The 26,860-nt window shown below is 37.1% G+C and overlaps 4 protein-coding genes and 4 long non-coding RNA genes across 27 annotated transcripts; 4 read left to right on the top strand and 4 right to left on the bottom strand.

Moving 5' to 3' along the window:
* Positions 1-841: 841 nt before the first annotated feature.
* LOC116925400 lies at positions 842-7,216 on the bottom strand. Of its 15 annotated transcripts, XR_006648190.1 has the most exons (10): positions 6,967-7,214; positions 6,498-6,570; positions 5,245-5,319; positions 3,775-5,182; positions 3,661-3,705; positions 3,413-3,601; positions 2,090-3,307; positions 1,806-2,033; positions 1,670-1,740; positions 842-1,581 (listed from the first exon to the last, which is right to left on the bottom strand). It is a non-coding gene; the product is annotated as an uncharacterized LOC116925400 (long non-coding RNA). The 15 variants fall into 15 exon arrangements; XR_006648197.1 differs by having other exon boundaries at positions 2,090-3,115; positions 3,186-3,289; positions 3,413-5,182; positions 6,967-7,215; XR_006648198.1 differs by having other exon boundaries at positions 2,090-3,115; positions 3,224-3,289; positions 3,413-5,182; positions 6,967-7,215.
* A 334-nt stretch (positions 7,217-7,550) lies between these two features.
* On the bottom strand, positions 7,551-8,272 carry LOC116925725. 2 transcript variants are annotated; one of them, XR_006648183.1, is made up of 3 exons: positions 7,960-8,272; positions 7,798-7,896; positions 7,551-7,734 (listed from the first exon to the last, which is right to left on the bottom strand). It is a non-coding gene; the product is annotated as an uncharacterized LOC116925725 (long non-coding RNA). The 2 variants fall into 2 exon arrangements; XR_004395690.2 differs by having other exon boundaries at positions 7,551-7,896.
* A 183-nt stretch (positions 8,273-8,455) lies between these two features.
* LOC123473862 lies at positions 8,456-9,707 on the top strand. Its single transcript, XR_006648182.1, has 2 exons — positions 8,456-8,747; positions 8,833-9,707. It is a non-coding gene; the product is annotated as an uncharacterized LOC123473862 (long non-coding RNA).
* A 785-nt stretch (positions 9,708-10,492) lies between these two features.
* LOC123473861 lies at positions 10,493-11,464 on the top strand. 3 transcript variants are annotated; one of them, XR_006648181.1, is made up of 4 exons: positions 10,494-10,749; positions 10,804-10,956; positions 11,158-11,279; positions 11,407-11,464. It is a non-coding gene; the product is annotated as an uncharacterized LOC123473861 (long non-coding RNA). The 3 variants fall into 3 exon arrangements; XR_006648180.1 differs by having other exon boundaries at positions 10,495-10,749; positions 11,384-11,444; XR_006648179.1 differs by lacking the exon at positions 11,407-11,464 and having other exon boundaries at positions 10,493-10,749; positions 11,078-11,216.
* A 5,209-nt stretch (positions 11,465-16,673) lies between these two features.
* On the bottom strand, positions 16,674-19,902 carry LOC116925716 (SET domain-containing protein SmydA-8). Of its 3 annotated transcripts, none has more exons than XM_045175418.1 (6): positions 19,767-19,902; positions 18,729-19,368; positions 18,471-18,628; positions 17,473-18,413; positions 17,067-17,242; positions 16,674-17,001 (listed from the first exon to the last, which is right to left on the bottom strand). In XM_045175418.1, the coding sequence occupies exons 2-6, from the start codon at positions 18,870-18,872 to the stop codon at positions 16,876-16,878; spliced, it is 1,545 nt and encodes a 514-aa protein (XP_045031353.1). In that variant the 5' UTR covers positions 18,873-19,368; positions 19,767-19,902; the 3' UTR covers positions 16,674-16,875. The 3 variants fall into 3 exon arrangements, with proteins under 3 accessions (XP_045031353.1, XP_045031354.1, XP_045031356.1); XM_045175419.1 differs by lacking the exon at positions 16,674-17,001 and adding an exon at positions 17,343-17,407 and having other exon boundaries at positions 17,102-17,242; XM_045175421.1 differs by lacking the exon at positions 16,674-17,001 and adding an exon at positions 17,346-17,407 and having other exon boundaries at positions 17,102-17,242.
* LOC116925719 lies at positions 19,798-21,149 on the top strand. The gene is made up of 6 exons (XM_032932462.2): positions 19,798-19,939; positions 20,025-20,131; positions 20,201-20,225; positions 20,286-20,534; positions 20,597-20,714; positions 20,775-21,149. Exons 1-6 carry the CDS (start codon positions 19,873-19,875, stop codon positions 20,911-20,913), a joined length of 705 nt encoding a protein of 234 aa, XP_032788353.2. The 5' UTR covers positions 19,798-19,872; the 3' UTR covers positions 20,914-21,149.
* A 566-nt stretch (positions 21,150-21,715) lies between these two features.
* Positions 21,716-24,324, bottom strand: LOC116925715 (CWF19-like protein 1). The gene is made up of 11 exons (XM_032932448.2): positions 24,162-24,324; positions 23,995-24,085; positions 23,816-23,894; positions 23,624-23,725; positions 23,360-23,568; positions 23,180-23,298; positions 22,908-23,121; positions 22,713-22,836; positions 22,585-22,652; positions 22,395-22,510; positions 21,716-22,317 (listed from the first exon to the last, which is right to left on the bottom strand). The coding sequence occupies exons 1-11, from the start codon at positions 24,179-24,181 to the stop codon at positions 21,873-21,875; spliced, it is 1,587 nt and encodes a 528-aa protein (XP_032788339.2). The 5' UTR covers positions 24,182-24,324; the 3' UTR covers positions 21,716-21,872.
* On the top strand, positions 24,322-26,637 carry LOC116925717 (glucose-6-phosphate exchanger SLC37A4). Its single transcript, XM_032932450.2, has 11 exons — positions 24,322-24,462; positions 24,547-24,702; positions 24,761-24,817; positions 24,893-24,991; positions 25,059-25,192; positions 25,262-25,397; positions 25,464-25,739; positions 25,807-25,892; positions 25,959-26,072; positions 26,137-26,275; positions 26,337-26,637. The coding sequence occupies exons 2-11, from the start codon at positions 24,597-24,599 to the stop codon at positions 26,501-26,503; spliced, it is 1,314 nt and encodes a 437-aa protein (XP_032788341.1). The 5' UTR covers positions 24,322-24,462; positions 24,547-24,596; the 3' UTR covers positions 26,504-26,637.
* The last annotated feature ends 223 nt before the right edge of the window (positions 26,638-26,860 follow it).

Here is a 26,860-nt window from a genome sequence, read left to right as displayed (position 1 = left end):
GGAGCTGTGGTGGTCACAATTTTTTCTTTCGACGCTAAATGCGTCACTGCCACCACAAGCAATTGGCAGGTAGAAAAAACGAAAAATAAGAGTTTGTTTCGTAAAAAGAACACTCTTAAGAAAAATAGGATTTTGACGTACGACTGACGGCGTAATAATAAAACATTCGTCTGAGAAAAAAATAATTGGTGTTCAGATATGTTAAATATTGGTTTTCGGGAAAGCAAGTGGCTTGGTTCTGGCTTCGATGTTGCAAGCCATCCTATGGGCAAGCAACGAAAGGGAAGTCTTCATCGTTATTTTTCTAAGTCCAGAATTCGTTCCTAGAATCACTATAAGTAAAAGCAACATATAAATATCGGAAATAGCTCGGTGGTAAAGCATCAGCTTCGTAAGTCGAAGTCTCAGGGTTCGATCCTCACATAGAAGATTGATGTATATAATAGTTTAAAATGTAGTGTTTTTTCGTTCACCGAACACGTTCAATGAAAAATGCTAAAAATGCTAAATCATTGCAAAACAGCGAGTGTTCGTCTACCAACCATAACATTCAGAACGATAGTATCCAGAGTGTGATTCGAACCACAGACCTTTAAACTCTCAGTCCAGCACGATATCATTGTGCCATATCTGTCCTTAAATCTAGAGCTTCACATTTTGATGACTATGTATAATTATAGATATGCACTCCACATTAGGTTATTATTGAATGCCTATTGCAAACATTATAAATCATGGCTGGATCAATGGCAAAGCACGTGGCTGGCACGTTAGATTACTTTGGTTCGATCCCCAACTCAGTAATACGCAAATAAATAAATAAATAAAAAATAAAATAATGTAAATAAAATGCATTTTATTGTCCCACCATCCACCCACAAATCCACCACTATTTTATACATTTCAAAATACAATACATAACATACAATACAAACAAAAATACATACAACTAACCCGTTGGCTGCCACGTCACATTTAAACTACGCTAGCTACATCGCGATCAAATGGATCGCGACCAAGGGGGACTTGAAAAGTCCGGGCTGACACGATGATGGAAGCCGTTATGGGAATACACACCCCAGGCAACCATCACCGCATCGACAAGAGGGAGTCCCTACTGGTGTATTGCCTCGACGATCGACGTTGCGCCACACGGCTTGTGCAACTGTCCCACCCATGGCATATAGACCATTGGGCAGAACAGTGCTGCCGGACCCTAACAAGCTAAAAAAAAAAGGGGATCAAAGTGGGTGGCAGCCAACGGGTTAATTAACACTACACATTACAAAATACAACGATACCATGAAGATAACGGCAATGACGGGGCGACCACGAGGCGACGACGGGGCGATGGGCGAGGCGAAGACGGGGCGACGGGCGAGGCGAAGACGGGGCGACGGGCGAGACGAAGACGGGGCGACGGGCGGGAAGAAGACGGGGCGACGGGCGAGACGAAGATGGGGTGACGGGCAAAAACCGGGCGAACACGAGGCGAAGACGGATGATGAAGCGAAGAACGGGCCAAACTTATAATCTTGATTTTCAATTTTGCGTGGGACAGAAGAAGAAGATGGCATAGTTCTAAATGATAAATATGAAGAAAACATATCACTTCATGAGGAATATAAGATTGTTGGTGTAATTATAACGGAGAAGGCATTTTACTTACCCCTGTTGTCCGAAGACTGCAAAAATTGTTTGGTCGGCAATTTTGCTGAAGAAGGCAAAGAATTGGCAGTCCTATGAAGGGATATCAAATTTGAAAAAAAACAAACAATACTAGGTAAGTCTAAAACTTATAATACCAAAAGGGATTGTTTTTGACATCCATGTCTATGTGTGTTGGTTGGTGATGGTTATTCATTGGCAACAAAACAGAGGAACACGATGCACTTTTCTGATTAAATCTGAATCTGATGACTAGGCAAAGGGTAGTAGAATGAGACCGTAGTGTTTTGATTCTGAGAATTCACATCGTTGTTGACCTTCCTCCAGGTTAGAATCCTTTGTGTTGTAAGTTTCATGAGCTAGATCTAAAGGCAGAATCATGCCAATTGGTATACTAATGGTAAAAGTATAAGCTAAATACTTCTCAATGACAGGGTAAATGTTCACAGGGTAATCTGTGACTGTTTGGATTGTTGGCAGCTTGCATAGCTTACAAGATTACCCGTCACATAAAACATTTACTATTCTGTGTGCTTCACTTCCAAAAACTACACAGGGAATAAAACACTTGATTGTAGTTAGTTTTATAAAACTTTCCATTGGATAATATATTTAACAAAACTTTCTAACACAGGTTTCACTACTCACACCACAGTCACACGAAATCACAAAAAAACAATTAGGGAAGAGCACCAGCGACATCTAGTTTTTTTGTTTACAACCAAAATAAAGGCGAATCTAGAAGGTTAGAACAGACCAAGTTATTTATTCAAAAACCTAGATATTTCTTTTTAAAAAATACATTATTTGGATTCAAAATTTAACAACGATGTCAACAGGAGTTCCTTACACATGTATCCGACAAACATTAAACGGTAGTTTTAAAATAAAAAGATAATACACATTTTTATTTAAAATTATACTTCTCATTTTTTTTACCTGCTGTTTCTGTATTTAAATAGACGCACCTGAGTCGCACCTACTCACCAGACGGTTTTCTATTCCTTTTGTTTCGTCGATTTAAAAATGAAGATACAAGAGGAGATCAAGTTAAAGGAAACGTAACACTAGAAAATCAATTGGCGGCTCCATAACATAATAAAAAAGCACGAGTTATAGAACATTTACATAAGAAAGGTTCAGTATTGCGTACGCGCGTGTCTTAGTGCTATTATCAAATTGTTCGACTACAGCTACGATGAATCTTTTCTGTCGCTTTATGTAGGGGAAAAGAATGAAGCGCTTAATCCGCACTTTAATTTCATGGCAAAGACGATCTTATTCCAAATTGTACTCAATACTTGCGAAGGTGATTTTAGTATATTGGAAGTCCGTAAGTTTTTTGTATACTGTTTCCAAATCTTCCTGGTTCCTGCTGTGTGTCTGATCTTCGGTCACGAAGATCCTATCGACGATAGAAGCCGACTCGAAGAAATATTAATAAAAACTGTCCAAAAAAGAAAAAAAGACAAAAAAAAAAGGAAAAAAAAAGTCTTCTAATTGTGCGGGATACATACTTAACGGGTTACATGTACTGTAATAGTATATGGATTACAGATGACAAACTGCGCAAGATAAATGGCCTGGATGTTAGAATGCTTTGGATCTACATGCACGCGCGCTATCTCCGTCCAATTACCTTGAAAGTTCAAATTATAAAAGAAAAATGAACTTAGCAAGAGCTTCCCAGAACTTACTTATGGATCAATTTGGAAGCGATACGTGTTAAATACATGTCTCTTACCTGCATGACTTCCAATTTTTTTCCGCAAATTGAAGGCTTTCTCAATGTGTTATTACTGGGTGTTGGCCTTTACATGTTTCTGATAATAACCTCGCTATGAATGTAGAAGATACACGGTTGCCTGCAGCTGGGTAGACGATTGTTTTAAAAGAAGATAAATGCTTCCTTTCTTTTGATCTCGTTCCCAAGCTAAGCTTCAGCGCTTCGGTTAATATAGACACGGACGAATCCTACGATTCAAACCTTACCTTGGTCAATAGTACTTGAGAAACTGGAATCGATGGCAAAGCACACTGAAAACGAGATCACAATTTTGAGAAAGGTCTAGTAGTAATAAATATGAAATGTCAAAGACGATACACCTTGCTCATGGAATAAAGTTTCCGCATTCAAACAAACAGGTCGGGATGCCCGGAAAAAGAACTCGGATAACGTTTCAGGTCAATCTCCTTTCCATCGTTGCTTTCAATAGGCGAGTGAAATCCGGGACTTGTATAGAGAAAACTGCTTCCAGTTGCTTACTTTTTGCAAATTCTTTCGAATTAACATGTTGCGTATGGTTTTCGAATCAAACATACTTTCTTAGTTATTGGTGCTGTCTTGGGCGAAATGCAACCTGTTATTACTGCAGAAATGTAATGAATGGCCATTATGAATTAACGACATATTCTCGAAAATTTCTCCGCCCATGCTGACATAGTTCCGTATGACTTTTCCCGATCGAAACCTGAATTACTTAGAACGCTTCTGTCGAGTGTTAGAAATCTCGATTTCTCAAATTCGTGGTTAACGGCTTGCGGCACAATTTCTTGTCATTCGGGATATTCTGCATTAATTTTCTTTAAAAATTCTATTGAATTATGGAATTTTCAATCACTATTCCATATTCTTTTGACAGGATGACTGACCAGCGTAGCCATCATGAAAAGGAAGCTTGATTCTTGCAGCAGAGTTAAAAAAAAAATAAATAAATAGAAAGGACTATCAAAGCTGAAACCACCTGAGAAGCCTTGCGGAACCAGGAAAACAAAGGCCGACCCACCGCGCGAATGCAAGAAACACGTGCCAGAGAAAATGTTCTATTAGTGCAATGACTGTTTTGAGAAAGAGGCACCTACCTAGACCGAATATAAATCCTGTCAGTCTGCTGCTGATCAATCAAAGTCGCCTTCGAACACAGCTCCTGCGTGGAAGTACTGCAACGCGTAGATAATCAAAATATTTGAACAGCATGAAACGCGAAGTCCTCGGAGTAAGTAGTGTTTAGTAAAAGCTTTGAGAAACTTAAGAAAACAATTAATGAATAAATTTTTGTATAATAACGTATTACGCAGTTTCTGGATTCAATCCTTCTTGCTCTTTTAGCCACGGCAGTTGTTGGACTTGATAACCGTCAAATAAAAACGAAAACCAGTACGACAGTCCATAGACTCGCACCAGGAAAATCAAGTGAGCCAAGGAATCAGTTAAAAGAACGTGATGGATATTACAATTACCAGCAACTAATCGAGGAATATGAACCATTGAAACTAAAATACAAACCAACTCCGAATTACAACCAAGAAGCGGCCAGTCATTTCCCCGTTCATCCACAAACGCCTTACACTCCTCCAAAGACTCCTCCAAGTTACCACCCTTCTGCATCCTTATATCCTAGCACTTACGAAACAGGAGAAATCTACGACAAGTTACCGTCGTCTTATCCGCCGTTGGATCATTCTCGGTTGCCCCACAGTTCACCTGAACACGTTGACCGCCCTTATCGACTATCTTTGGAAAACGAATATCCATCAATTTACTATAAAGATGTAGGAAAACTGACGGAAACTTACAGTCATGCCAGTCAAGGATTCCACCATAATGATAATTTGGACTTTTCCAAATTTGGTGACCTCTTCAAAGACAGACTGAATCAATTAAAAAATGTTAGACCTTGAGGTTATAAAAAAAAAAAAAAATGTAAAGGCATTACGGTGGTAAAGAAAAAAGTATGTCAACTGAATAGCTGGATTATTCTATAATATCACAAATCTACTGTATTAACCATTACAAATCTACTGCATAACCCATTAGAAAATAAAGTGAATTCAAACCAAACTGATTGTCAAATGATAACCTGTCAAAAGAATCACTTGACCTCATTACACAAAATGGCATCTTCCAAAATGAAAACCAAAGCTATAGCTTTTAAAGCAAGGCTGCTTAAGATCAGCACTCCAAAAGACATAATAATGATAAATGAAATTCCCGGTTTACTACGCTTTCCAACTATTTGGACCGGATCATTTATGCAAAACGTCAACTGTCTACTTGGGGTTTCGTTTTCCAAAGTAAAGTATTTGCAACGGTACTTAAGTATTAAAACGGTGAAAGTGGTTTTCTGAAAATATTGTTTAACGAATCAATGCAAATAGAAAATGGCATTTAACAAAAAGAACGTTTGAAATGGGGGTTTTGGGGACGCTTTTGATGGATTCTGGACCGAAACACCTGTCTGTTGTGGATGAAATACTACTGTATGACATTGAAATTAACGGAAGTTAACAAGAAGCTCAGTAACATTTAAAACATAAACGTTACCAAAATACTCCAAGACAAAAGTGATCCGACTTCAAGGTACACAAATTTTCGGGATCCAGTTTTGAGATAAGAATTTTTGTTCTATTTAATACTATGGGATTGAATTGGGTGCGGCCTGCCTCCTTGGGAAAAATTAATAAGGAAAAAAATAACAACGCGAACCCCTATTGAAACGTTCTAATTTCGGGACCCATATCCTACATGATTTGTTGTGGTACTATATGCTTCACAAATTGATATCGTTCAATTCCGGATTCGGCGGGAAGTAGGCAGGAATTGTGGTCACGATTACTTATGTAACCTTTTAACCACCTTAAATTGTAGTTATGACAATGACAATTTGATTGACACGATCAATCTCACGATTTAAAATGGAACCAAGGTCAATTGAATTCAAAATAAATGCTAATTTTATTTTTTGTCATACCTTTTTTCTTCTATTGAACCACCTAGTTCATTGCTAATGAAAAAAAAAAAAAAAAGATCGAATAAACTGTATTGGTACCTTAGCATTGTACCAAATATCCAATGTCACACACATATCTGCAATAGTTTTCACCTTAGAAGAGGGAATCTCACTGCAAAAGAGAAAAACACATGCCATTAATGTTATTGTCTGTGGTAATTTATCGTGCATGACCATATGAATTCCCATTCTGTGTTCTTCAAAAAAATATTTGGAATTCTTATTATCTCTAATATATAAATGGCAAAAACAATATTTGTGTAATCAACTAGCTTTCTGTGGAGTTATGAACTAATCTTCATCATAACTATGAAGTAAAGCTCATGGATCTGTAATGGTTTTCCTGCAAATCACATGGTGGGCCATCGGCCAGGGAATTGACAGGAATGGTTTCCAAAATATAAAACACTGGGTAAATTGATTGGTAAACTATTTGCTGCTTTCACTTAAGCTACTATATTCCATTTGATAAATTCATCTTTTACCAAAGAAATTACCAAAATCATACCTGTTTTTGGGTGTCCATGTGTTCCTGTAACCTGTAGTAAGCATTACTGAATCTTATGATACATGCTTAGAGCTTCTGATCATTGCCTATGCAACCATCTCTATGCTGCTAAATTTTTGAACTAATGTCAAATGCTCAAATCGATCAATTAAACTTTTAAATTAATGAAAGTTGACGGTATGACACAAGTAAACGCAAGGCGGCATGGCGAACAAAACTAATTTCTTCTGCTGTTGCATTTGGCTTTCGACTCCTAGCGCCATGCCTGACTCCTAGCGCCGCAGTAGTCTGACCTAACACGGAAGGTATAGGGAAAAAGTGGATTTTTTGGAATTTTAGGGAATATGTAATTAAATTACAGCCATAAATATTTTTATTTCTATAGAAAACAATATTAAAAGAGTAGCTCATTTTTCAGAAATTTCTTAATCCTAAGGAAAAAAATTCTAGAATTTTTGAAAATGCTAGAAAGGGAAGGGAATTTGGCGCTCTGCCATAAAAATTTATACTGTTTAGCAATGTTTGTTATTGTTTGTTTTTTGGTTTTTACCTCAATACTTGAAGAGGAATTGTAATCTCGAAGACTTGTTTCAAATACAGTATATTTAAATTATGATGCAAGCAATCGTTAATAACAACAAATACAAAAAAGAGTTCACTAGTTAATTACTTTGAGCATGAGCCATTTTCGTTGAGACACATGATCTCTTTCACAGTAGACACGTGATCTAAATCTGCTGTCCAATGAAGCAAAGAAGCAACATAATTCTATATATAAAATTTGAAAAATGCCATTGCCATTATACCGGTTTGGCTTTGTAAAAGTGATACCAATTTACAACGCAGTCGTGCCCGCTGTGAAGATCATTTATCACCCATGGCTTTGTGGATGGGTGTCTGCCTGGGAGACTGAAGATTTGGAATCAATCTCTACTTTTGAAAACAATTTATTTAAAGTAATAGGTCACATGTTGTTTCATTTTACCAATTTACCATTTGTTTTTACAAAACTAGTAACAGGAAACAAATGTATCATCCTCCAACTTTAGGTTTCTCCTGCTAATTTAAGATTACCAAAAACGCTACTTGTTGATGATTATTTCCAACAACAACAAAAAAATAATGGTGCTCCTTGTTGTGCTGAAAATTTAGGGGGTAATTTGGCTTTCCGTGGGTTTGAAGAGAAAGCCAATAACTTAAGCGAAATCAGTGTTCAATTTTGATAATACCGTGTGATTTTTTTTTTCTTAAACCTATCGGGAACTTCGCGAACACCGAGAGGCGAGAGCCGTTGAGTGATTATATAAAATCATCAACTGACGGCTGCTTGACACGGTAAAACGACATCTATAGTTTCCCGATAGGGATTCTATCAAAACCAGTGCTGCCACTTTGGTGGGAAGTTCCCACTTTCTGGGATTTTTGATTTCCAAAAGTGGAAATGTGGGATGGGCTGGGATTGGGATTTTTGAAAAAAGGTGGGATTTAGAAGTAGAAGATAATTAGATAAATTATTTTGGGGTTTGGCCAAATGGCCAGTTAGTGATAAAAAGTGTTATTGTCTTATTGAGTAATAGTAATAAAAATATTATTGGCTATTGGGCAACCTTGCCAAATGACTGCGCACTTGCGCAGTGCTTCAGTGTGCAGACGACAGTTTTTTGTGTTTCAATTTGAAAGTGATGTAAACAATGGCCAATAAACCAACCAGTAAAGAATGTGAAGTGAGTAAACAAAATGTTTGCAAAGGGAGTAACAGTCAACCTAAACCTATGCACCCTGTAAGTAAATCATTATGCCAAAAGATAGACTACTCGTAACTTTTTCAAGACAAAATTTTGAATCTTTTTCTTCTATTTTCTTTAGATGTTCTCCAAAACTAAAAAGAATCAAGTCGTTAACAACAGTTCAACAGCACAACAACCATTAAACATTGAAGTCAACAGTTCAAGTGATACACAAGAAGTCATTGCCATTGTCGATACAGTTTCACAAAACTGTTACGTTACAAGAAATGATGAAGCAATATCCTTAACTGAAGACAACATTGCAACATGAACACTGAGTGCATTATTTGAAAGATTTACGGTTTTAAATAAGTTCTGTGATCGTTTAAAAACTGAAAAAGAATGGAATGCTCATGCCCTACTCCCTACGTCTGCTTTCGGGGTTCTAACTGAGTCCGCAGTTTTTCGCTTGCCTGCGGAAGAATATTGGCAAAAAGTTTTTGCAAATCACGAGGCCACTTTCGCTAACTTGTGCGTTTGCGTTTCAATGCTTTTTAGTTTAATCGTTAGTAACGTAATTGCAGAAAGAAAATTCAGTGAACTTAACAATACTAAAACGGACAAAAGAACTAGTATAGATGATGATACCGTAGTTAGTCTAATGAGAATAAAGTCTTGGTTAAAAGCTCATGATAAGAGTGCTGATGAAGTCAATATCACCGACGAATTAGTCCAGGCCGTTATTAAAGTAAAATCCAATGCCACCATTCCAGATTCTAAGTCATTGTAAGTTTTGTGCAATAGACCTTTTACTAGTTTTATATGATGCGAAATTTCCCTCCCATGTGCCATGTCCTATATATCCTCTATGCCATTTGTTTCACCAAGACAGTTTAACGCTCGATAAATAAAATACAATTTAACCCTGAGTCAGAGACTTATATTTTGAAATAAAATTTTGGGAAAATAGGTGGGATTTCAAAAAAACAGGCGGGAAACGTGGGATTTTATAAATAAAAAAGGTAGGATTTCCTTGGGATTTTTAATCGGAAAATGTGGGAAAATTGGGATTTTTTACATGGTTCCAGGGGATTCCGGGTTTTTTGGCGTGGCAGCACTGATCAAAACTCGCATTTCCCAACCCCCTGATACAGGCACCCTTACCTTTCTACAACGACCGGTGGATCGACCGACACTTTTTCTGAGACTTTACCCCAGAGATGGCGCTGATGGCGCGGCGATTTCAGGGGTGTCCGCACTAATCTTTCGTTCGTTTTTTTTTTTTAGATGCTGTGCCGCTGAGATTGGTCTCCATTTGTAGAGGAAATAACGCAGCAGCTCCCGGTCGAGTCCCCGTTTTTATCGGCTGAACGACGAAGGAGTGTGGAGCAGTTTAGTCAGCCAACTCGAGTCGATTTCAGGGTCTCGTACGTATCCTTTATACGTTTTCTTATTTTAGATGCTGCGTCGCAAAACTTGACGTCGTGTTGTAGAGGAGATAACGCGGAGATTAACGAAGGGGTCCTGTCAATTATCGGCTCAACAATAAAGGAATGCGGAGCAATCTAAGAGCGACTCGACATTTCTGGAGATTTTTTTTCAGAGAGATGGCGCGTCGGTCATGAAGATAAGGAAAAATCAGGCCGCGAAGTTATTTTTCAAGGCGAGGCTTTGTGCGTCGCCCGGCAACGGACAGGTTTTTTCACAGGCCGTGTGAGCTCCATTGTTTCGATCATGGTCGTCTACATAAAAAGGGGCAACTACGGAACGCCGTTTGATCCACTTTTTAATAGTTGTCCGTTTATTTAGCAAATAAATAAACAACTTGTACTGCCATGTAGCGATTTCGATAGACGACGCCTTCAAGGGAGGAGGAGTCTACAACATATTGAATTTATCGATCGATTGTTAGGCCGATTTCGATCAGCATTGTATAGTTAATGAATGACAACTTGACGAGATCTTGACACGCACGTTGGAAGTGTACGCGTGTTTGCACCTCGATGAGCGTTGCACAATAACAAAGCTCCGTTGGTGAGCGTATTGATTAATAAAGGTATTTAAGGCATTATCCAATTAGTCATGCCATAATGTCTCACTTTGTTGGCAGCTAGGTGAAGTCCTTGAGTGCCTCAAGGACTTTGTTTTGTTTTAGCAGTATTTTTTCCTTCAACAATTAATCTTGCATCTCCAACCGTGGAATGAGTTACATGTGACTCGAGACAAACAAACAGTGCAATTGCAACAATATAATTAGTCAGCGGTAAACAACACATTCTATCTGAGAATAGTTTAGACTTTTTGAGCGTATCTTTTGTTTATCACATGTTGCATTTTAATTACTGTTATTTTTAAATTTATATCCATGGTTTTTCTTCGACTAGATATAAATTTGCCATATCTTCATGCCAACCACTAGGATTCTGCTTTTGCACACACCTTCATTATTAATGTGTTTCTTCAGGTATGGTCACTATCAGCAGCTTTACACACAGTGTGCATCGTGAATACATCAATCCCAGAGAAAACATTCCAATGGAAAATATTGAGAATTTCTGCCCTTCTATCCTGAACTAAACAATGCTGGTTTGTATAAATAGGCATAAAAAAACCTATCAACAGTATTTTTAGTTTGCAGTTTGCTTTAACATACAACTCTATGGCATGTTGATATTGTCGCGGGTGAAAAGGGAGATTGGTTATCTCTTCACAGAGATGAGTCATCCGCTCCTTGGACAACGCTGCGATCGTGGTGAAGAAATTATCGGGAGAAGTCCGCTCTAAGAAAGATACGCAGATATGCAGTCCGGAAGGGGAGTAATTCGCGCGACGGTATAAAACGCTGCCCCGAATCTGCGTTAGATGAGTCTCCATCGGGTGAGCTCCCGGAGCTGGGCTCCGTAAGAGGAGTTCCCTGGTTTCCCAAGAGGTCTTCAGACGCTTCTCCAACTTTTGGTAATGGTTATCCCTTTTGTTTGAGTTAAACCATTGTTTAGAATTGATGTCATCACTTGTTGTATTCGTTTGTTCTTGTCCAAATACAACTCGTGTGACAATATTAGCTAAATTTTTATTATTTATAGTATTAGACGGTAAAAAAAATTCTTCTCTCGGAAGTTTATGACTTTGGACTTGCTTGAGATGACCCTTGAGCCAAGAAGCTTTTCCTGCTTTGTGTGGACAGGAATATTAGAGGGATTGATGTCTGAAACCAACAAGTGTCTTGCAAAGAAAGTAAAAAGAAACATTGATGTTGGTCATCCTCTGAGTGATGCTGAAGCCTGGTAAAAAGAAAGAAGAGTATGAGTATTAGTGAGTGGTAAAATACATGATTTAGATTCAGAATTGAATGAAAATCACGGAAATCAGGTTTATTTTTCTATTGGTCTTATAGTTTTTCATTTACATTTTAAAAACCATAAATGAAGTTGGTGCGCTAACAGAACTGTTTTCGTAAATTTTTTCAATGGCTAGTCTAAAGAGAAAACAAATGACTAAATCGAAATCAGCGTTCAATTTCGTTTATACCGTCTGATTTTTGGAGAATTTCAAGAGATGTCATTTTTGGCCGATTTTGACACTAAATTAAGTTGTTGCGCTAACAGCACTGTTTCGTTAATTTTTGAAACGGCTGGTTTAACGAGAAAACCAATTACTAAATCGAAATCAGCGTTCAATTTCGATTATTCCGTGTGATTTTTGGAGAATTTCAAGAGATGTCGTTTTTGGTAGATTTTGACAAAAGTGGGAAGGCTATACCCTTCCCACTTTTTCATTTTTGGCCAAATTTCAAATTTTGCTTAAAATACATGAATTCGAATCAAAATTGAATGAAAATCACGAAAATCAGGTTTATTTTCCTATTGGTCTTATAGTTTTTGATTTAATCCTTAAAAACCCTAAATTAAGTTGTTGCGCTAACAGCACTGTTTCGTTAATTTTTGAAACGGCTGGTTTAACGAGAAAACCAATTACTAAAAAGAAATCAGCGTTCAATTTCGATTATTCCGTGTGATTTTTGGAGAATTTCAAGAGATGTCGTTTTTGGTAGATTTTGACAAAAGTGGGAAGGCTATACCCTTCCCACTTTTTCATTTTTGGCCAAATTTCAAATTTTGCTTAAAATACATGAATTCGAATCAAAATTGAATGAAAATCACGAAAATCAGGTTTATTTTCCTATTGGTCTTATAGTTTTTGATTTAATCCTTAAAAACCCTAAATTAAGTTGTTGCGCTAACAGCACTGTATGGTTAATTTTTGAAACGGCTGGTTTAACGAGAAAACCAATAACTAAATCGAAATCAGCGTTCAATTTCGATTATTCCGTGTGATTTTTGGAGAATTTCAAGAGATGTCGTTTTTGGTAGATTTTGACAAAAGTGGGAAGGCTATAGACCAAGATCGGATGCTGAGTTGCCAAGGCTGAATTCCGACCTGCGGTATTTGTCCTCTCGGGCCCTATAGGAGGGAAATGAAAAATAATATATTTAATTAAGTTGTAGTTAGTTTTATTACAAAATCTTTTGGAATCGTGTACTATACCTCTGTGCTGATATAATACAAAAAATTTTATTTCCAAAAAAGCTGTTATTTTTCCAGGAAACTTTTTGAAAGGTACTTGTTTACCTTTCCACAACACCCCCTCCCCGTATTACAACTGTAGAACAAGAAGCAGACGTTTTTCTAAGTAAATTTCTTTTTCCTTATGAATAAGTCCTTTAGCATAATCAGATAACTGAAAAAGACTAATTGTGTCAAATAACTCATTACTGACATCACAAACTACACTACTCATGACATAAAAAACGAAAACAGTTTGACACTACAGCCACTAGTCACAGTCAATCACTTTACGTCTGCTACGGTACATTGTAAACAAGTACCTTTCAAAAAGTTTCCTGGAAAAATAACAGCTTTTTTGGAGATAAAATTTTTTGTATTATATCAGCACAGAGGTATAGCACACGATTCCAAAAGATTTTGTAATAAAACTAACTACAACTTAATTAAATATATTATTTTTCATTTCCCTCCTATAGGGCCCGAGAGGACAAATACCGCAGGTCGGAATTCAGCCTTGGCAACTCAGCATCCGATCTTGGTCTATACCCTTCCCACTTTTTCATTTTTGGCCAAATTTCAAATTTTGCTTAAAATACATGAATTCGAATCAAAATTGAATGAAAATCACGAAAATCAGGTTTATTTTCCTATTGGTCTTATAGTTTTTGATTTAATCCTTAAAAACCCTAAATTAAGTTGTTGCGCTAACAGCACTGTTTCGTTAATTTTTGAAACGGCTGGTTTAACGAGAAAACCAATTACTAAATCGAAATCAGCGTTCAATTTCGATTATTCCGTGTGATTTTTGGAGAATTTCAAGAGATGTCGTTTTTGGTAGATTTTGACAAAAGTGGGAAGGCTATACCCTTCCCACTTTTTCATTTTTGGCCAAATTTCAAATTTTGCTTAAAATACATGAATTCGAATCAAAATTGAATGAAAATCACGAAAATCAGGTTTATTTTCCTATTGGTCTTATAGTTTTTGATTTAATCCTTAAAAACCCTAAATTAAGTTGTTGCGCTAACAGCACTGTTTCGTTAATTTTTGAAACGGCTGGTTTAACGAGAAAACCAATTACTAAATCGAAATCAGCGTTCAATTTCGATTATTCCGTGTGATTTTTGGAGAATTTCAAGAGATGTCGTTTTTGGTAGATTTTGACAAAAGTGGGAAGGCTATACCCTTCCCACTTTTTCATTTTTGGCCAAATTTCAAATTTTGCTTAAAATACATGAATTCGAATCAAAATTGAATGAAAATCACGAAAATCAGGTTTATTTTCCTATTGGTCTTATAGTTTTTGATTTAATCCTTAAAAGCCCTAAATTAAGTTGTTGCGCTAACAGCACTGTTTGGTTAATTTTTGAAACGGCTGGTTTAACGAGAAAACCAATAACTAAATTGAAATCAGCGTTCAATTTCGATTATTCCGTGTGATTTTTGGAGAATTTCAAGAGATGTCGTTTTTGGTAGATTTTGACAAAAGTGGGAAGGCTATACCCTTCCCACTTTTTCATTTTTGGCCAAATTTCAAATTTTGCTTAAAATACATGAATTCGAATCAAAATTGAATGAAAATCACGAAAATCAGGTTTATTTTCCTATTGGTCTTATAGTTTTTGATTTAATCCTTAAAAACCCTAAATTAAGTTGTTGCGCTAACAGCACTGTTTGGTTAATTTTTGAAACGGCTGGTTTAACGAGAAAACCAATTACTAAATCGAAATCAGCGTTCAATTTCGATTATTCCGTGTGATTTTTGGAGAATTTCAAGAGATGTCGTTTTTGGTAGATTTTGACAAAAGTGGGAAGGCTATACCCTTCCCACTTTTTCATTTTTGGCCAAATTTCAAATTTTGCTTAAAATACATGAATTCGAATCAAAATTGAATGAAAATCACGAAAATCAGGTTTATTTTCCTATTGGTCTTATAGTTTTTGATTTAATCCTTAAAAACCCTAAATTAAGTTGTTGCGCTAACAGCACTGTTTGGTTAATTTTTGAAACGGCTGGTTTAACGAGAAAACCAATAACTAAATTGAAATCAGCGTTCAATTTCGATTATTCCATGTGATTTTTGGAGAATTTCAAGAGATGTCGTTTTTGGTAGATTTTGACAAAAGTGGGAAGGCTATACCCTTCCCACTTTTTCATTTTTGGCCAAATTTCAAATTTTGCTTAAAATACATGAATTCGAATCAAAATTGAATGAAAATCACGAAAATCAGGTTTATTTTCCTATTGGTCTTATAGTTTTTGATTTAATCCTTAAAAACCCTAAATTAAGTTGTTGCGCTAACAGCACTGTTTCGTTAATTTTTGAAACGGCTGGTTTAACGAGAAAACCAATTACTAAATCGAAATCAGCGTTCAATTTCGATTATTCCGTGTGATTTTTGGAGAATTTCAAGAGGTGTCGTTTTTGGTAGATTTTGACAAAAGTGGGAAGGCAATACCCTTCCCACTTTTTCATTTTTGGCCAAATTTCAAATTTGGCTTAAAATACATGAATTATAATATAAATTGAATGAAAATCACGAAAATCAGGTTTATTTTCCTATTGGTCTTATAGTTTTTGATTTAATCCTTAAAAACCCTAAATTAAGTTGTTGCGCTAACAGCACTGTTTCGTTAATTTTTGAAACGGCTGGTTTAACGAGAAAACCAATAACTAAATCGAAATCAGCGTTCAATTTCGATTATTCCGTGTGATTTTTGGAGAATTTCAAGAGATGTCGTTTTTGGTAGATTTTGACAAAAGTGGGAAGGCTATACCCTTCCCACTTTTTCATTTTTGGCCAAATTTCAAATTTTGCTTAAAATAAATGAATTCGAATCAAAATTGAATGAAAATCACGAAAATCAGGTTTTTTTTCCTATTGGTCTTATAGTTTTTGATTTAATCCTTAAAAACCCTAAATTAAGTTGTTGCGCTAACAGCACTGTTTCGTTAATTTTTGAAACGGCTGGTTTAACGAGAAAACCAATTACTAAATCGAAATCAGAGTTCAATTTCGATTATACCGTCTGATTTTTGGAGAATTTCAAGAGATGTCATTTTTGGCCGATTTTGACAAAAGTGGGAAGGCGGGATGAAGGCGTTGATGATTAGCGCACGCCTCATAGGACATGTATACGGAGTCTGTTTTGCCGGAAGAGCAAACGTTTTCCGAGATATTATGGCGAATTGGCGACCAGGCCGTACCCTATCGGGAACTTCCTGAACGGAGTGAGGGCCCCTAGTTTTAAATCGAAAGATGATACTAGCCACACTTAACACATTGAACAGCATCACACATTGTTTTGTGTGCAGTTAATTTCAATTGTGTATCCTAACTTCTTCTTGTAATTAAAAAACAAAAAAGATGTCGTGAACTTAATGGTGGGCAAGAACTGAAATATACATTAAATGTGGGTAGGTATCAGCTTTAATGGCGTTTTACTATATTCATTATATGCATTCCATATCCGGCTAACAGATGAATTCAGAATACCTATAAAGTTTAACGATGTACGTTTTAGATAATAATATTTGAAAAGATTTAAGTTCTCTATCGCAGAAGTAAATTTGTCATCATAAGGTGCTTATATGCTTGCTATGCTTCAACCAAGTCAAAATGCTTTTAAAATGTTTTCGAGAGCTAATCGTCGCTGCTCCAGGATATCCACCCAATGGATTTCATGACGTAGGATTCCTGAAGATGCCATCAGATGATCCGCTGCCTTCTTAACAAATTCCTGGTAAGCATTAAAACAATTGTTTCGTATAATTCTTGAAAAACTATACGGAAAATTTGTGATACTTTAAACTGAGCAGAATCGCGCTTAAAGCTGCGGATGGCTTTGTTCTCCATAGCAGATTGCAGTTCAAACAGCAAATGACCTCTTAACTGACTTAAGCCAGGATCGATGAAATCCGCCAATTTCAGGAGTTGATTGCAGTATTCCAACTTCCTCCCAATCTGTTCTTCATTTAAATCTTAAAATCAAAATAAACCATCAATTTGGAAGCCAAATTATATAAAAATCTGCCTAAAAGAAGCATTAGTGAAGCTTTGAAATAGATTTTTAAATCATACTACTTTCGAGTTGCAAAGGTCGACATGCAAAGCGATTTTTGATCCAGGCATGTAGTTGCTTGCTGCTGCTTGTGAACGGTTTAAATATCAAGCCAACGAAAACGAATAGAAGAACGATCTAAATAAAAACCATCATAGAGAAGTTGTGATGCATTCCCATAAAGTTGAATGATGGCATATTTGGCCTCGATCACGTGACAGCTACCGGGATGAATAGCTCCCGAATACGTTGCAATAAAATTTTCCAGGAGCTCCGGACGACTCCGTGCCAGCTGAGCAATTTGTTTCAACTCTGCTCGGACGGAGTCATGGAACCTTTTCACATTTTCAACTCTTTGCGCCAACCCACATCCACTGCATTCCCAGCTTGCGAATTGATCTAGTGGATTCTTGCTGACAATCATACCTCCACAGTCTGTACATTTTAGGGCGCTCAATAATGTTCCCAATTCTCTTGGATCTGCGCATCGACTACATTGACACCAAAAGTGCTTTGAGGTTTTGAGATGCAATCGCCGATCTATGGTGTTCCAAAAGATCTGCGTATAGGTTGCACTGATTTTTTCTCCCGCTCTAATATCTCTCGTGGCAAGTACTCTTATCTGGAAATCAGCTGGATCAAAAACATGCCTTGTGTTAGGCACGCATTCGTGGTTCATCAATGACGCCTTCGGGTAAAGTCCTCGAATACTGACGCGTTCCTGAATCCGGATGTCGAAGCAATTTGTCTCCAAAATGCCACAAACCCGCTGGATGTGTTCAGAATCATACTGGGTGAGCTTCAGTCGTTGACGTAGGAAACTGGAAATGTTTTGTTCTACTAGTCGGTAGATGTCTGTTCCCTTGCGTTGTTCCATGTGGGAAACGAGCTTGTCCAGAACTTGCCGATCTTTAGCCAACAGCGACAGGCAGCGTAGAGGAGTAATGCATTGATACACTAGATTATTGATGTTTCCTGGGCAGAGATAGTTGGCCACCAGTGCAGGTTCAATCATTTGACATTCTCCATTTCGATGGAAGTCCGATTCTTCGCAAACAGCCGAGCACATAGGCCAATTACAACGTGAACATCTGTTAGAGATATAGATCCATGAACAAGATAAATAAGAGAAGCTTTGCACCTTTTACCTGTATGTGCCACTTATAGGCTTGTAACAGCCGAGACAAAGAGGTGAGGTTTGAAGTTTAGGACCGAGTACTAGCGGTGGTTCCTGCAGGATGATTTCACCGGCTTTTATGGAACGCTTAGCAACCAAATAACGACCTTCATTTTCTGATTCTTCAATCTAAATAATTGAAATAAATTTTCCACTAACTTGTAAAACGTCAAAGAAGAAAACACAGTTTGAAAGAGCACGCGTGAAAACTTGGCAGTATGTCACAAACCTTGAAATGCGGAACACACAATGTCTTGTGATTTGCCCAGTCAGCTTTCTGGTGATCTCGGGAACAGTAATACACGGCACGGCACTTTGAGCAACAATTAGTGGATGGAACTTGGCATTTGGCACAGGGGAAATGCTCAGACATTCTTTTTAGACTCTTTGTATTTATCCGGCTGCTTTCAAAATATTTCTTCAAAATTTCTAGGAGACGTGAAATGAAGAGCTTCGCATCCGTTGCGAGACCAAAGGGTGATGACGCTGACCTCTTTCTGTACAGTTGCTATATGGCGTCCGTGAGGCGTTGCTCTCCCAACACTTTTTCTACGTCGGCACAAAAATAGATTCTGGTGATGTTGAAAGCGTTCTATAAGTTCCACACCCATACGTGTTTCAAGTTTCAGATAATAAAGAAATTTCCTTTCCTATTTTCATCAGTCACGGCGTTTTAAAACATCGACGACCTCTAAATACACTTCCTCTTGCGAAACCATTTTTTCTTATGTTCTCTGGTATGCACCCGATTTAACATTAGCTCGTCTGAGAATTTGCATGCCGTTTCTCTGATATCGCTGAAATAAGAGTAGGAATTTTGCCTGATGACCGATCCACGCAAGTCCTATTTGGACATTTGGATTCATTTCCTGTTAGAACAAAAGTAATTTATGAAAAAAAATGAACGTTTAAAACAGGTGCTATACGCGGAAAATTCGAATCATTATTTCGACTGCATTTTGCGGTTAAGTTAAATCAATTCTCGAAACTTCGTACGCCGTCCGCTAAGGTTTTAAATCAGCAAGAGACTTTAACACAAGAAGGTATTTTTAGCGTCAGTCATTGTCAAATGTCTTTAATGTTACGGGAACCCATGAATACTCTCTAATGTTGAATGAATATGTAGCACATTGGGACGTGGGATCCAAAGGTATACATTACAAACGGTTGCTATACGCGACGCTATCTACTCTGCGTTGCCTATCTCAGATAACATCCGTTATCAATAACGATCCACTAACGGTCTATCAGTGAGAATTGTTCTTACCTATGTCAGGGTATCAGAGCTTCCTTCCGCTGTTTCTTTTTTATCTCCTTTTTTTTTTCTTGTTTTCTTTTGTTTTCAGTCTGGGACATGACGGTTTTTCATCAGCATGACGGTTAACTTTTTAATTCAATTCTGCTGCTTTGTCTCCTTAGCCTACGCTCAAATAATACAAGGTACACATCAGATATTAAAATTTTTAAATCCAAAGTGACAATGATCTTCATTCTTACCTTAAAAAAAAAATGGTCAACGTAAAAGTGACTGAACTTCCAGAAAATGTCAACAAGACAACCTGCATAGTTCTAAAGAATTTAAGAGACTCGATGGTGCAACGGGGACTGGGAGAAGCCAGGAAAATACGAAAGGTAGGCTAAAAATAAAATTTGTTTAACCAAAAATCAATTAGAGTAATTATGCCATGTTTTCTAATAAAGGTTCAGCTACATTTTACCGGAAGTGGTATGCAAAAAAGATAGACTACTAAGGAAACATGCAAAATATTTTAAATCTGATTTCTAGGTAACGTCGATGTGTCAGTTGCTATTGCAATTCGATTTCTGGATGAAGGTTTGACCAGACCTATTTTGCACAAGTGCGGAGAGTATCAAGGCACCGCAAATGACGTTATGGTCACAGTAAGTTGTATAGGAGAAAGTGAAAATGTAGACCTCGAGGGCTATACTGGTTATGCCGTCTACGCTCGATTTCACGGTGATGTTTCCAGTCAAACAATAGCGATCTGCCAAATGGACATTGTCCTTCACGATAGTAATGTTTAGATAAAGACAGTTAGTCGCAATTGTTTCATTTATCCTAACCCTTTACTTTAGAATATGCACAAGAGAAAAGTCAAAAAATGAAATCCCTAGTTATTTTAACCAGCGTGGCGTGCGGGCTGATTGTCGGAGCTGCTATTGGGGTTATTATCTGGTACAGCAGAATGAAAAAGTAAGTTTTATGCAAGAATACTGAAAAATTATGGTTGAATCATGTCGATGAATATTATAGGACACGGCGGGAAGAAGATGAGCTTCCTTCAGGAGTCCAGTATTGGGAGGAGGATGTTCCCAAAGAGGATGTGAGAAACAATAAACGACAACGTTCAACGGTTGACAACGATTACGAGGATGAAGTGTTTTTAAGATGACCTGTTGTGTGAGACTGAATTCAAGATATGAATTTTCTTTTTATTTGTTGTCAATATTTAGGTCTCATTAGATCGTTTTGAATTTCCCTTTAGTTCTACTATTTTCAATATCATTGCTTGTTTTCTATACCCTTGTTTAGCACTTGTTGCTTCAATGTTTAGAAGCAACAAGCAGTCTACTACAGCCACTGTTAATGTAATTCAAAAGTCACAAAAAATACATGATGTGCCTCAAATATTTTCAAAACTTTAAGACAACAGCACGACACAAGATATCAGTATGCTTACTCATGATGGCTTTCAACATTTGAGTTCCAAGATGGTCTGGGTTACAGTTAAGTTATGAATCCTCTGAAGATAAAGTTGTAATGAAAAATACAAAACGCTGACACGAGTTGAGATAATAAGTCAAAATGTATATCATCCAGAATATTATTACGTCTTACTTTTCTCACACATCTGTCGCAAATAGGCTACACCAGAGACCACACCAACCTTGCAGAAAAAAAAGGTGATTTCATATTGTTTCTTATTCATACAGAGTCTCGACGTTGCCAAAATTACACAAATAACGTTTTGGCGTGGTGAGTTGGTGACGTCAGAGTTGGTGACGTACTGTAAACTGTACTGAGACATTCTCCATTGTCTTTCAATCAAAGATTCATAGCATTCTATAACAAATTAATTTAGATTATTAATATTATTACAATAGAAGGCTATGCTTTCAATATCAATACGATTTGAAACAGTTCATCCTACTAGCATAAATCTGAAACTGCAAAGGCAAAAGAAATAAAACTCGTAAAAGGAAATGCATGTACTTATTTGGGGGTGTCATTTTAAACATTCTTTCATTTACTGAAATAGGAGAGATGAGCACAGAAAATGCGTGATCGTGAGTTTTTAACACTTTCCTCTTTGTTTTTTTGTTTCATCATTTACTGTAGAAATAAAAGGGATTACAAAGTAAAATCAAAAGGTTGAAACAGCTGTCGAAAACGTGCTGTTTCTTTAACCTCCTGATCTCTTGAGGACGGGCAATTTTTCCAATCTACCCGGTCAACACAGTTGAGTAAATCTTTGTTTGATAGCACTTCGCGACCGAATTGCAAAGGAAAACGACCTTGTATGTGGCAGACAAAGCGCTCTTTCTTGGGTAGCTCCAAGAAGAAGTACGGTTTTCCAGCAGGTACAACCTGGCGAAGTTCTGCGTGAGGCGGTAGCTCGTCCAAATTGATAGACTGCATAGCAGCCATTTCAACAAAAACTTCTTTTACGAGATCTTCTTTTTCACTCGGTACGGCAATGCATTGGATTTGCAAATGAGGAGATTTGAAGCTCCTTTCGAAGAAGACCACGCTTTTACCTTTCGCTTTTAAAGCTTTCTGGATGGCCACTTTAAACGTACAGAAGTGGTTAAGGATTCTCTTTAAACGAATTTTAAATGTTTATAACTAATAAGATAATATGAAAAAGGATATTTTTCGACTTCTTCCAAGACTTCTTCTGGTAATTCAATGATGCTTTGGTAGTGACCGATTGGTAAAATTAGCACGTGTTCAGGTACTAATGGACCTTTAGGCATGGCTACATAGCACTATAAGAGAATACATTAAGAAAGATACCTTATTACTATTAATCATGTCGGAAAACAAACTAAATTCTACTCACATGTTCGCCCACACTGATCACCAGATGTTTTTCCACTTCGGGGCTGGACAGGCAGAACCAGCAAGGACCTTGACGAGAACAGCTGATAGGTAGAGGAAATTTTCGTTTGTATGTATTATAAATTTTACCCATTGGTTTAGGCGGTGGTCGTGGAGGTCGACCCTGATTATTTTGTCTGCGTTTGTTACCCCGAGTGTTTCCAGACATGACATCGGCACTGACATCATAGAAATATTGATTTCCTAGCGCTTCCTGTTGTCAGTGTGCTACCAATTAGTTTAAATCCATAGGCAAAATTGTGTAGCTTCTGCAATCGGACTTGCCTTTCGAGCCTCCGTTTCTTCCTCTTCCAGCGTGTTAAGGTATGGACAGGAAGTTGTATTGGCTGGTTGTTCATTAAGTTTCAATGCTGACATATTAGCCATAGGGGCTATATTAAATGCATAGATCCATTTGAGCTTGTTTGCATTGCCGACTTTGCCCAATGCAATAAAGCGAGTAACATGATGAGTCTTTTCTTGCAAAACTTCGTGGTTCCTAGATTCACAACCAACAGTGATTTTTCTATGCGCGGAAAATGACAAGGTTCTTATACCTATACGGAAACCGTTCGTAATATACTCCTTCCGATCCTACAAAGTGGTACCTAGGTTTAATCTTCTGGGTCAATCGCGAAATCAAAGAAGATCCGAACTTTTCACTATTCCCGCAATCCTAACAAACAAGGGTAAATTACGATGAACTTGTGTTAGAAAATAAAGGAGAGAATACATACCAATGGTGCTGCCAAATTTTCAACACCTTTTGGCCACTGTGACGTGAGCAATATGTCTACCCCTGTAGAGCTGTTCCCAACTTGAACTTCAATTGATTTTATGGCTTCCATAGTAAAACCAATTTCATTTGGCTTAGTGAGAAGTTGCTGTTTGCCACTAACATACACCATCCTTAGACCACTACTTCCAGTGAACACTCCATAATCACCTACACATAAAAATGCTGAAAAAAACTCTGTGGAAGGTACATAAATAGATCTGACCTAAGTAAGTCAAATTTGTGCAAACTTCACATCCTTTCAAATCTTGAAGATAACGACAATGCTCTTGTTTAGAGGGCCCCAAAATTAATGTTGGAATGGGAACTAGAATAAAAAATAATAATAATAATAAACTTTAAAATAAAAAATAAAAAACTCATAATACTTGCCACATAATACAAAGTGAATACATACCCTGCTTCTCTGCCAATTTATATGATTCTAGTTGAGCTTCCGCAGCAGGATCACTGCTAAAGAAATCACCTACACATAGCTTAATTGATCAAAGTTGTGATTTATTGAGGATACGCAAATAATATAAATAAAAAATAAGCTTTTCATTGATCGGAATATTGCGGAATATTCAGTCTTACCAGCATGTCAAACGGGCCTGATTTTTTATTTATAGTTCGGACCCGATTAAACAAGACATCATATTGACCCTCTACGTCACCCACTACAAGGCTAAGAAATCACAAAATATTAAAACAATTACAGCAAAGGAGACATAATTAGCACAAAATATGGTAAACAATATTACATTTTCAAATTCTCGGCCATTTTTCTGAAAACCAGCAGACAGTTATTCAGTTTCTAAATGTTGCCGGGTCGGAAGTTTAACTGGTCTAAAACGAAACGACAAACGAGGAAACATTTCTTTAAATTAAAAAGTATCGTGAACTCGCAATTATAAAATTTCTTTAATTCAATTAAGAAAAAGAAGAATGTTCAACGTAACAAAATAATAAATCTTCAGCCGACGTGTAAAAAGTGAAACTACTTTTCTGAATTGCAATTGTTGTTGCTGAGACGTGACCAGCTTGGATTCGTATTCATAACAGGTTGTTGTTGTTTACCATTTGCTGTCAAGGTCATGTTACCATCTAGCTCGTCAGATCAGTTTGTTTTCCTTCCTGGTGTTATAGTATCAGTTGTTCAGTTACTACCCGAAAGTCGATGAGGATTCAGTATCAAAATGTCTAGAGACGCTACTTCAACGAGTGGGTTTTGGCGGACACAGTTAACAACATTTGCGGTTTTATTTGCTGGATATGCATCATATACGTATAACCGAAAAAGCGGTACAAAGATAGACTACATTTATATTATGGGTGTACCTAATATTTCGTTTCTTGCCAGTCTCGTTTGCCTTACCTAATTTGATGAAGAATGGTCTTTTGGATAAAAGTGCTGCAGGTACTAATTTACCTTTTTACTTTATCTTATAGTCAAACAGGTATATACATCTAAATTAATTGTTTCACCATACAGGAACCATATCAAGCAGCCAAAATACAGCCTATGCCATTAGCAAATTTTTAGGGGGTGTTTTATCAGACAAAATAAGTGCCAAATGGTTATTTTTCTCAGGTTCTGGTTTTTCATAAGTTTTCATTATCTGTTATTGCATCTAGATTTGCCCTTATTTCTGTAACAGGTTTAGTGCTCAGTGGAGGAGCAACTGTGTTATTCTCAACATCTTCGTCATTAACAATGTTTGCTGCCTTATGGTTTTTAAATGGTTTTGCTCAAGGAGCTGGTTGGCCAGCTTGTGCTAAATTGCTCAAAAAAGTAAAAAGCAGTATGAAAATTATGAGTTATTGTAGGATTAAAATATGTAAATGTATCTCCTTTTTTTAGTGGTTTAGTCCTGAACAGTTTGGTACATTTTGGAGCGCCCTTTCTGCTTCTTCTAATGTTTCAGGATCCCTCTGTCCTTTCTTGGCCACATGGGTAATTGAACATTTTGACTGGAGAGCTAGTCTTGTTGTGTCTGGTATGATACTTCAAATAAAATATCAATTCTGAGTCAGCCACCATTGAGTTCTTAACTAATCTACAGGTGGAGTTACCCTGACCAGCGCAATTTGTGTTGCTTTAATGTTACGTGATAGTCCAATCGAAGCTGGGTTCAACAAAGACTTTACTCAAGAAGCTACAAAGAAGAAAACTGATGGGAAATCTACGGCTAACCAGTTGACTTGGAGAGATCTCATTCACTCGCCCTTCTTGTGGCTCGTCTCTGCCGTTTATTTGGTCGTTTTCGCTGCCAAAACAAGTGTAACCGAATGGGGGCAAATGTATTTGATTGAAGACCTGGGCCATTCAGCATTCACCGGTAGAAATTAGCATTTTTCTATTTTGTTGCAGTAAGCATCTAAATATTTTATTTTACTGCCATTCAGGAAGCGGTTTTATCAGTGCAGTAGAAACGGGGGGCTTCTTCGGAGGAATCGCTGCTGGATACGTAACCGATTGGCTTAAGAAAAAAGTCCGATTTAAATATTTTTTACTATGATTCACTTACAGAACGAGCTATTATTTTCCTTTATTTAAGTGGGGTAAAAAAACAGCTGGTAATCCTCGGATGTTTGCAGCCATATGGTTTATGGCCGGAGTTGCTGGATTCTTATTTGTTTTGACCACTTTCGTTACGACACATACCTCTCAGGTTAAGCAATTAAATTACATTTTTAACGGATTAATTTACAAAATTAATGTTAAATTTCTTACAGTTTTTCCTTACTGTGATAGGATTCGGTTTAGGGGCGTGTTTGTACGCTTGCATTGCAATATATGGAATAGTCGCTTCAGAGTCCTATCCTTCTCACTTGAGTGGAACGGCGCATGCAGTTGTTGCGCTAGCAGCTAATGGTAATCGAAACAATTTCAAGCATTAGGTAAAACCATTTTATATTCCCTTTTTTCCTTTTAGTGGGAGCAATATTGTCCGGGTTACCTTGTAGTTATGTGGCTCAGTTGTACAACTGGCGTGCAATATTTATAGTATTAGAAGTTTTGGCAGCAGCCGCGGCCCTGTTTTTGATTGTATTCCGCAAGGTGACCCCAGGACTTCCTGAAGATAAACCCAAATCCCAGTGAAATAACCAAATAATGAAAAATTAGTAAAAAAAAAAAAAACCAACCCTAATGCATTTACTTGATTTCTTCTTATACCTAATCAGTTCAGATTTGCCCATATTAGAACCAAATAGAAAAAGAATTCTAAACATTCATTTCAAATACTTTCTTTAATTATCAATGCCTGTTTTCTGACTAGGGAAGTCTGAATGTTTGCAGAACCTTCTCATCAGTATCATGAAAAGCAGTTGAACATGAAATATCCTGGATTTCTATAAATATTTTGTTTAGATGCTCCAGAACTCATCACTGATGCACTTACATTGCTGAAAATGTCCAACTAACTTGCAAACATTTGATAGTAAAAATTCTTTAGTT

The sequence above is a fragment of the Daphnia magna genome, linkage group LG6 (genome assembly GCF_020631705.1).
Source record: "Daphnia magna isolate NIES linkage group LG6, ASM2063170v1.1, whole genome shotgun sequence".
In the NCBI taxonomy this organism is placed as follows: domain Eukaryota; kingdom Metazoa; phylum Arthropoda; class Branchiopoda; order Diplostraca; family Daphniidae; genus Daphnia; species Daphnia magna.
This window is presented reverse-complemented; position numbering and strand designations above follow the sequence as displayed.

Excerpts from the sequence above, each read along its gene's own strand:
- LOC116925717 (XM_032932450.2), top strand. The coding sequence starts at position 24,597 with ATGTCTAGAGACGCTACTTCAACGAGTGGGTTTTGGCGGACACAGTTA. Across the intron at positions 25,193-25,261 it reads GTGCTAAATTGCTCAAAAAA|TGGTTTAGTCCTGAACAGTT; the intron begins GTAAAAAGCAGT and ends TCCTTTTTTTAG. Across the intron at positions 25,740-25,806 it reads GGGCCATTCAGCATTCACCG|GAAGCGGTTTTATCAGTGCA; the intron begins GTAGAAATTAGC and ends ACTGCCATTCAG.
- LOC116925719 (XM_032932462.2), top strand. The coding sequence starts at position 19,873 with ATGACGGTTAACTTTTTAATTCAATTCTGCTGCTTTGTCTCCTTAGCC. Across the intron at positions 19,940-20,024 it reads CTACGCTCAAATAATACAAG|TGACTGAACTTCCAGAAAAT; the intron begins GTACACATCAGA and ends TCAACGTAAAAG. Across the intron at positions 20,535-20,596 it reads GGACATTGTCCTTCACGATA|AATATGCACAAGAGAAAAGT; the intron begins GTAATGTTTAGA and ends CCTTTACTTTAG.
- LOC116925715 (XM_032932448.2), bottom strand. The coding sequence starts at position 24,181 with ATGGCCGAGAATTTGAAAAT. Across the intron at positions 24,086-24,161 it reads ATGGCCGAGAATTTGAAAAT|CCTTGTAGTGGGTGACGTAG; the intron begins GTAATATTGTTT and ends GTGATTTCTTAG. Across the intron at positions 23,726-23,815 it reads TAAATTGGCAGAGAAGCAGG|TTCCCATTCCAACATTAATT; the intron begins GTATGTATTCAC and ends TTTTTATTCTAG.
- LOC116925716 (XM_045175418.1), bottom strand. The coding sequence starts at position 18,872 with ATGTCTGAGCATTTCCCCTGTGCCAAATGCCAAGTTCCATCCACTAAT. Across the intron at positions 18,629-18,728 it reads TGTGTGTTCCGCATTTCAAG|ATTGAAGAATCAGAAAATGA; the intron begins GTTTGTGACATA and ends TCAATTATTTAG. Across the intron at positions 18,414-18,470 it reads CCTATAAGTGGCACATACAG|ATGTTCACGTTGTAATTGGC; the intron begins GTAAAAGGTGCA and ends TATCTCTAACAG.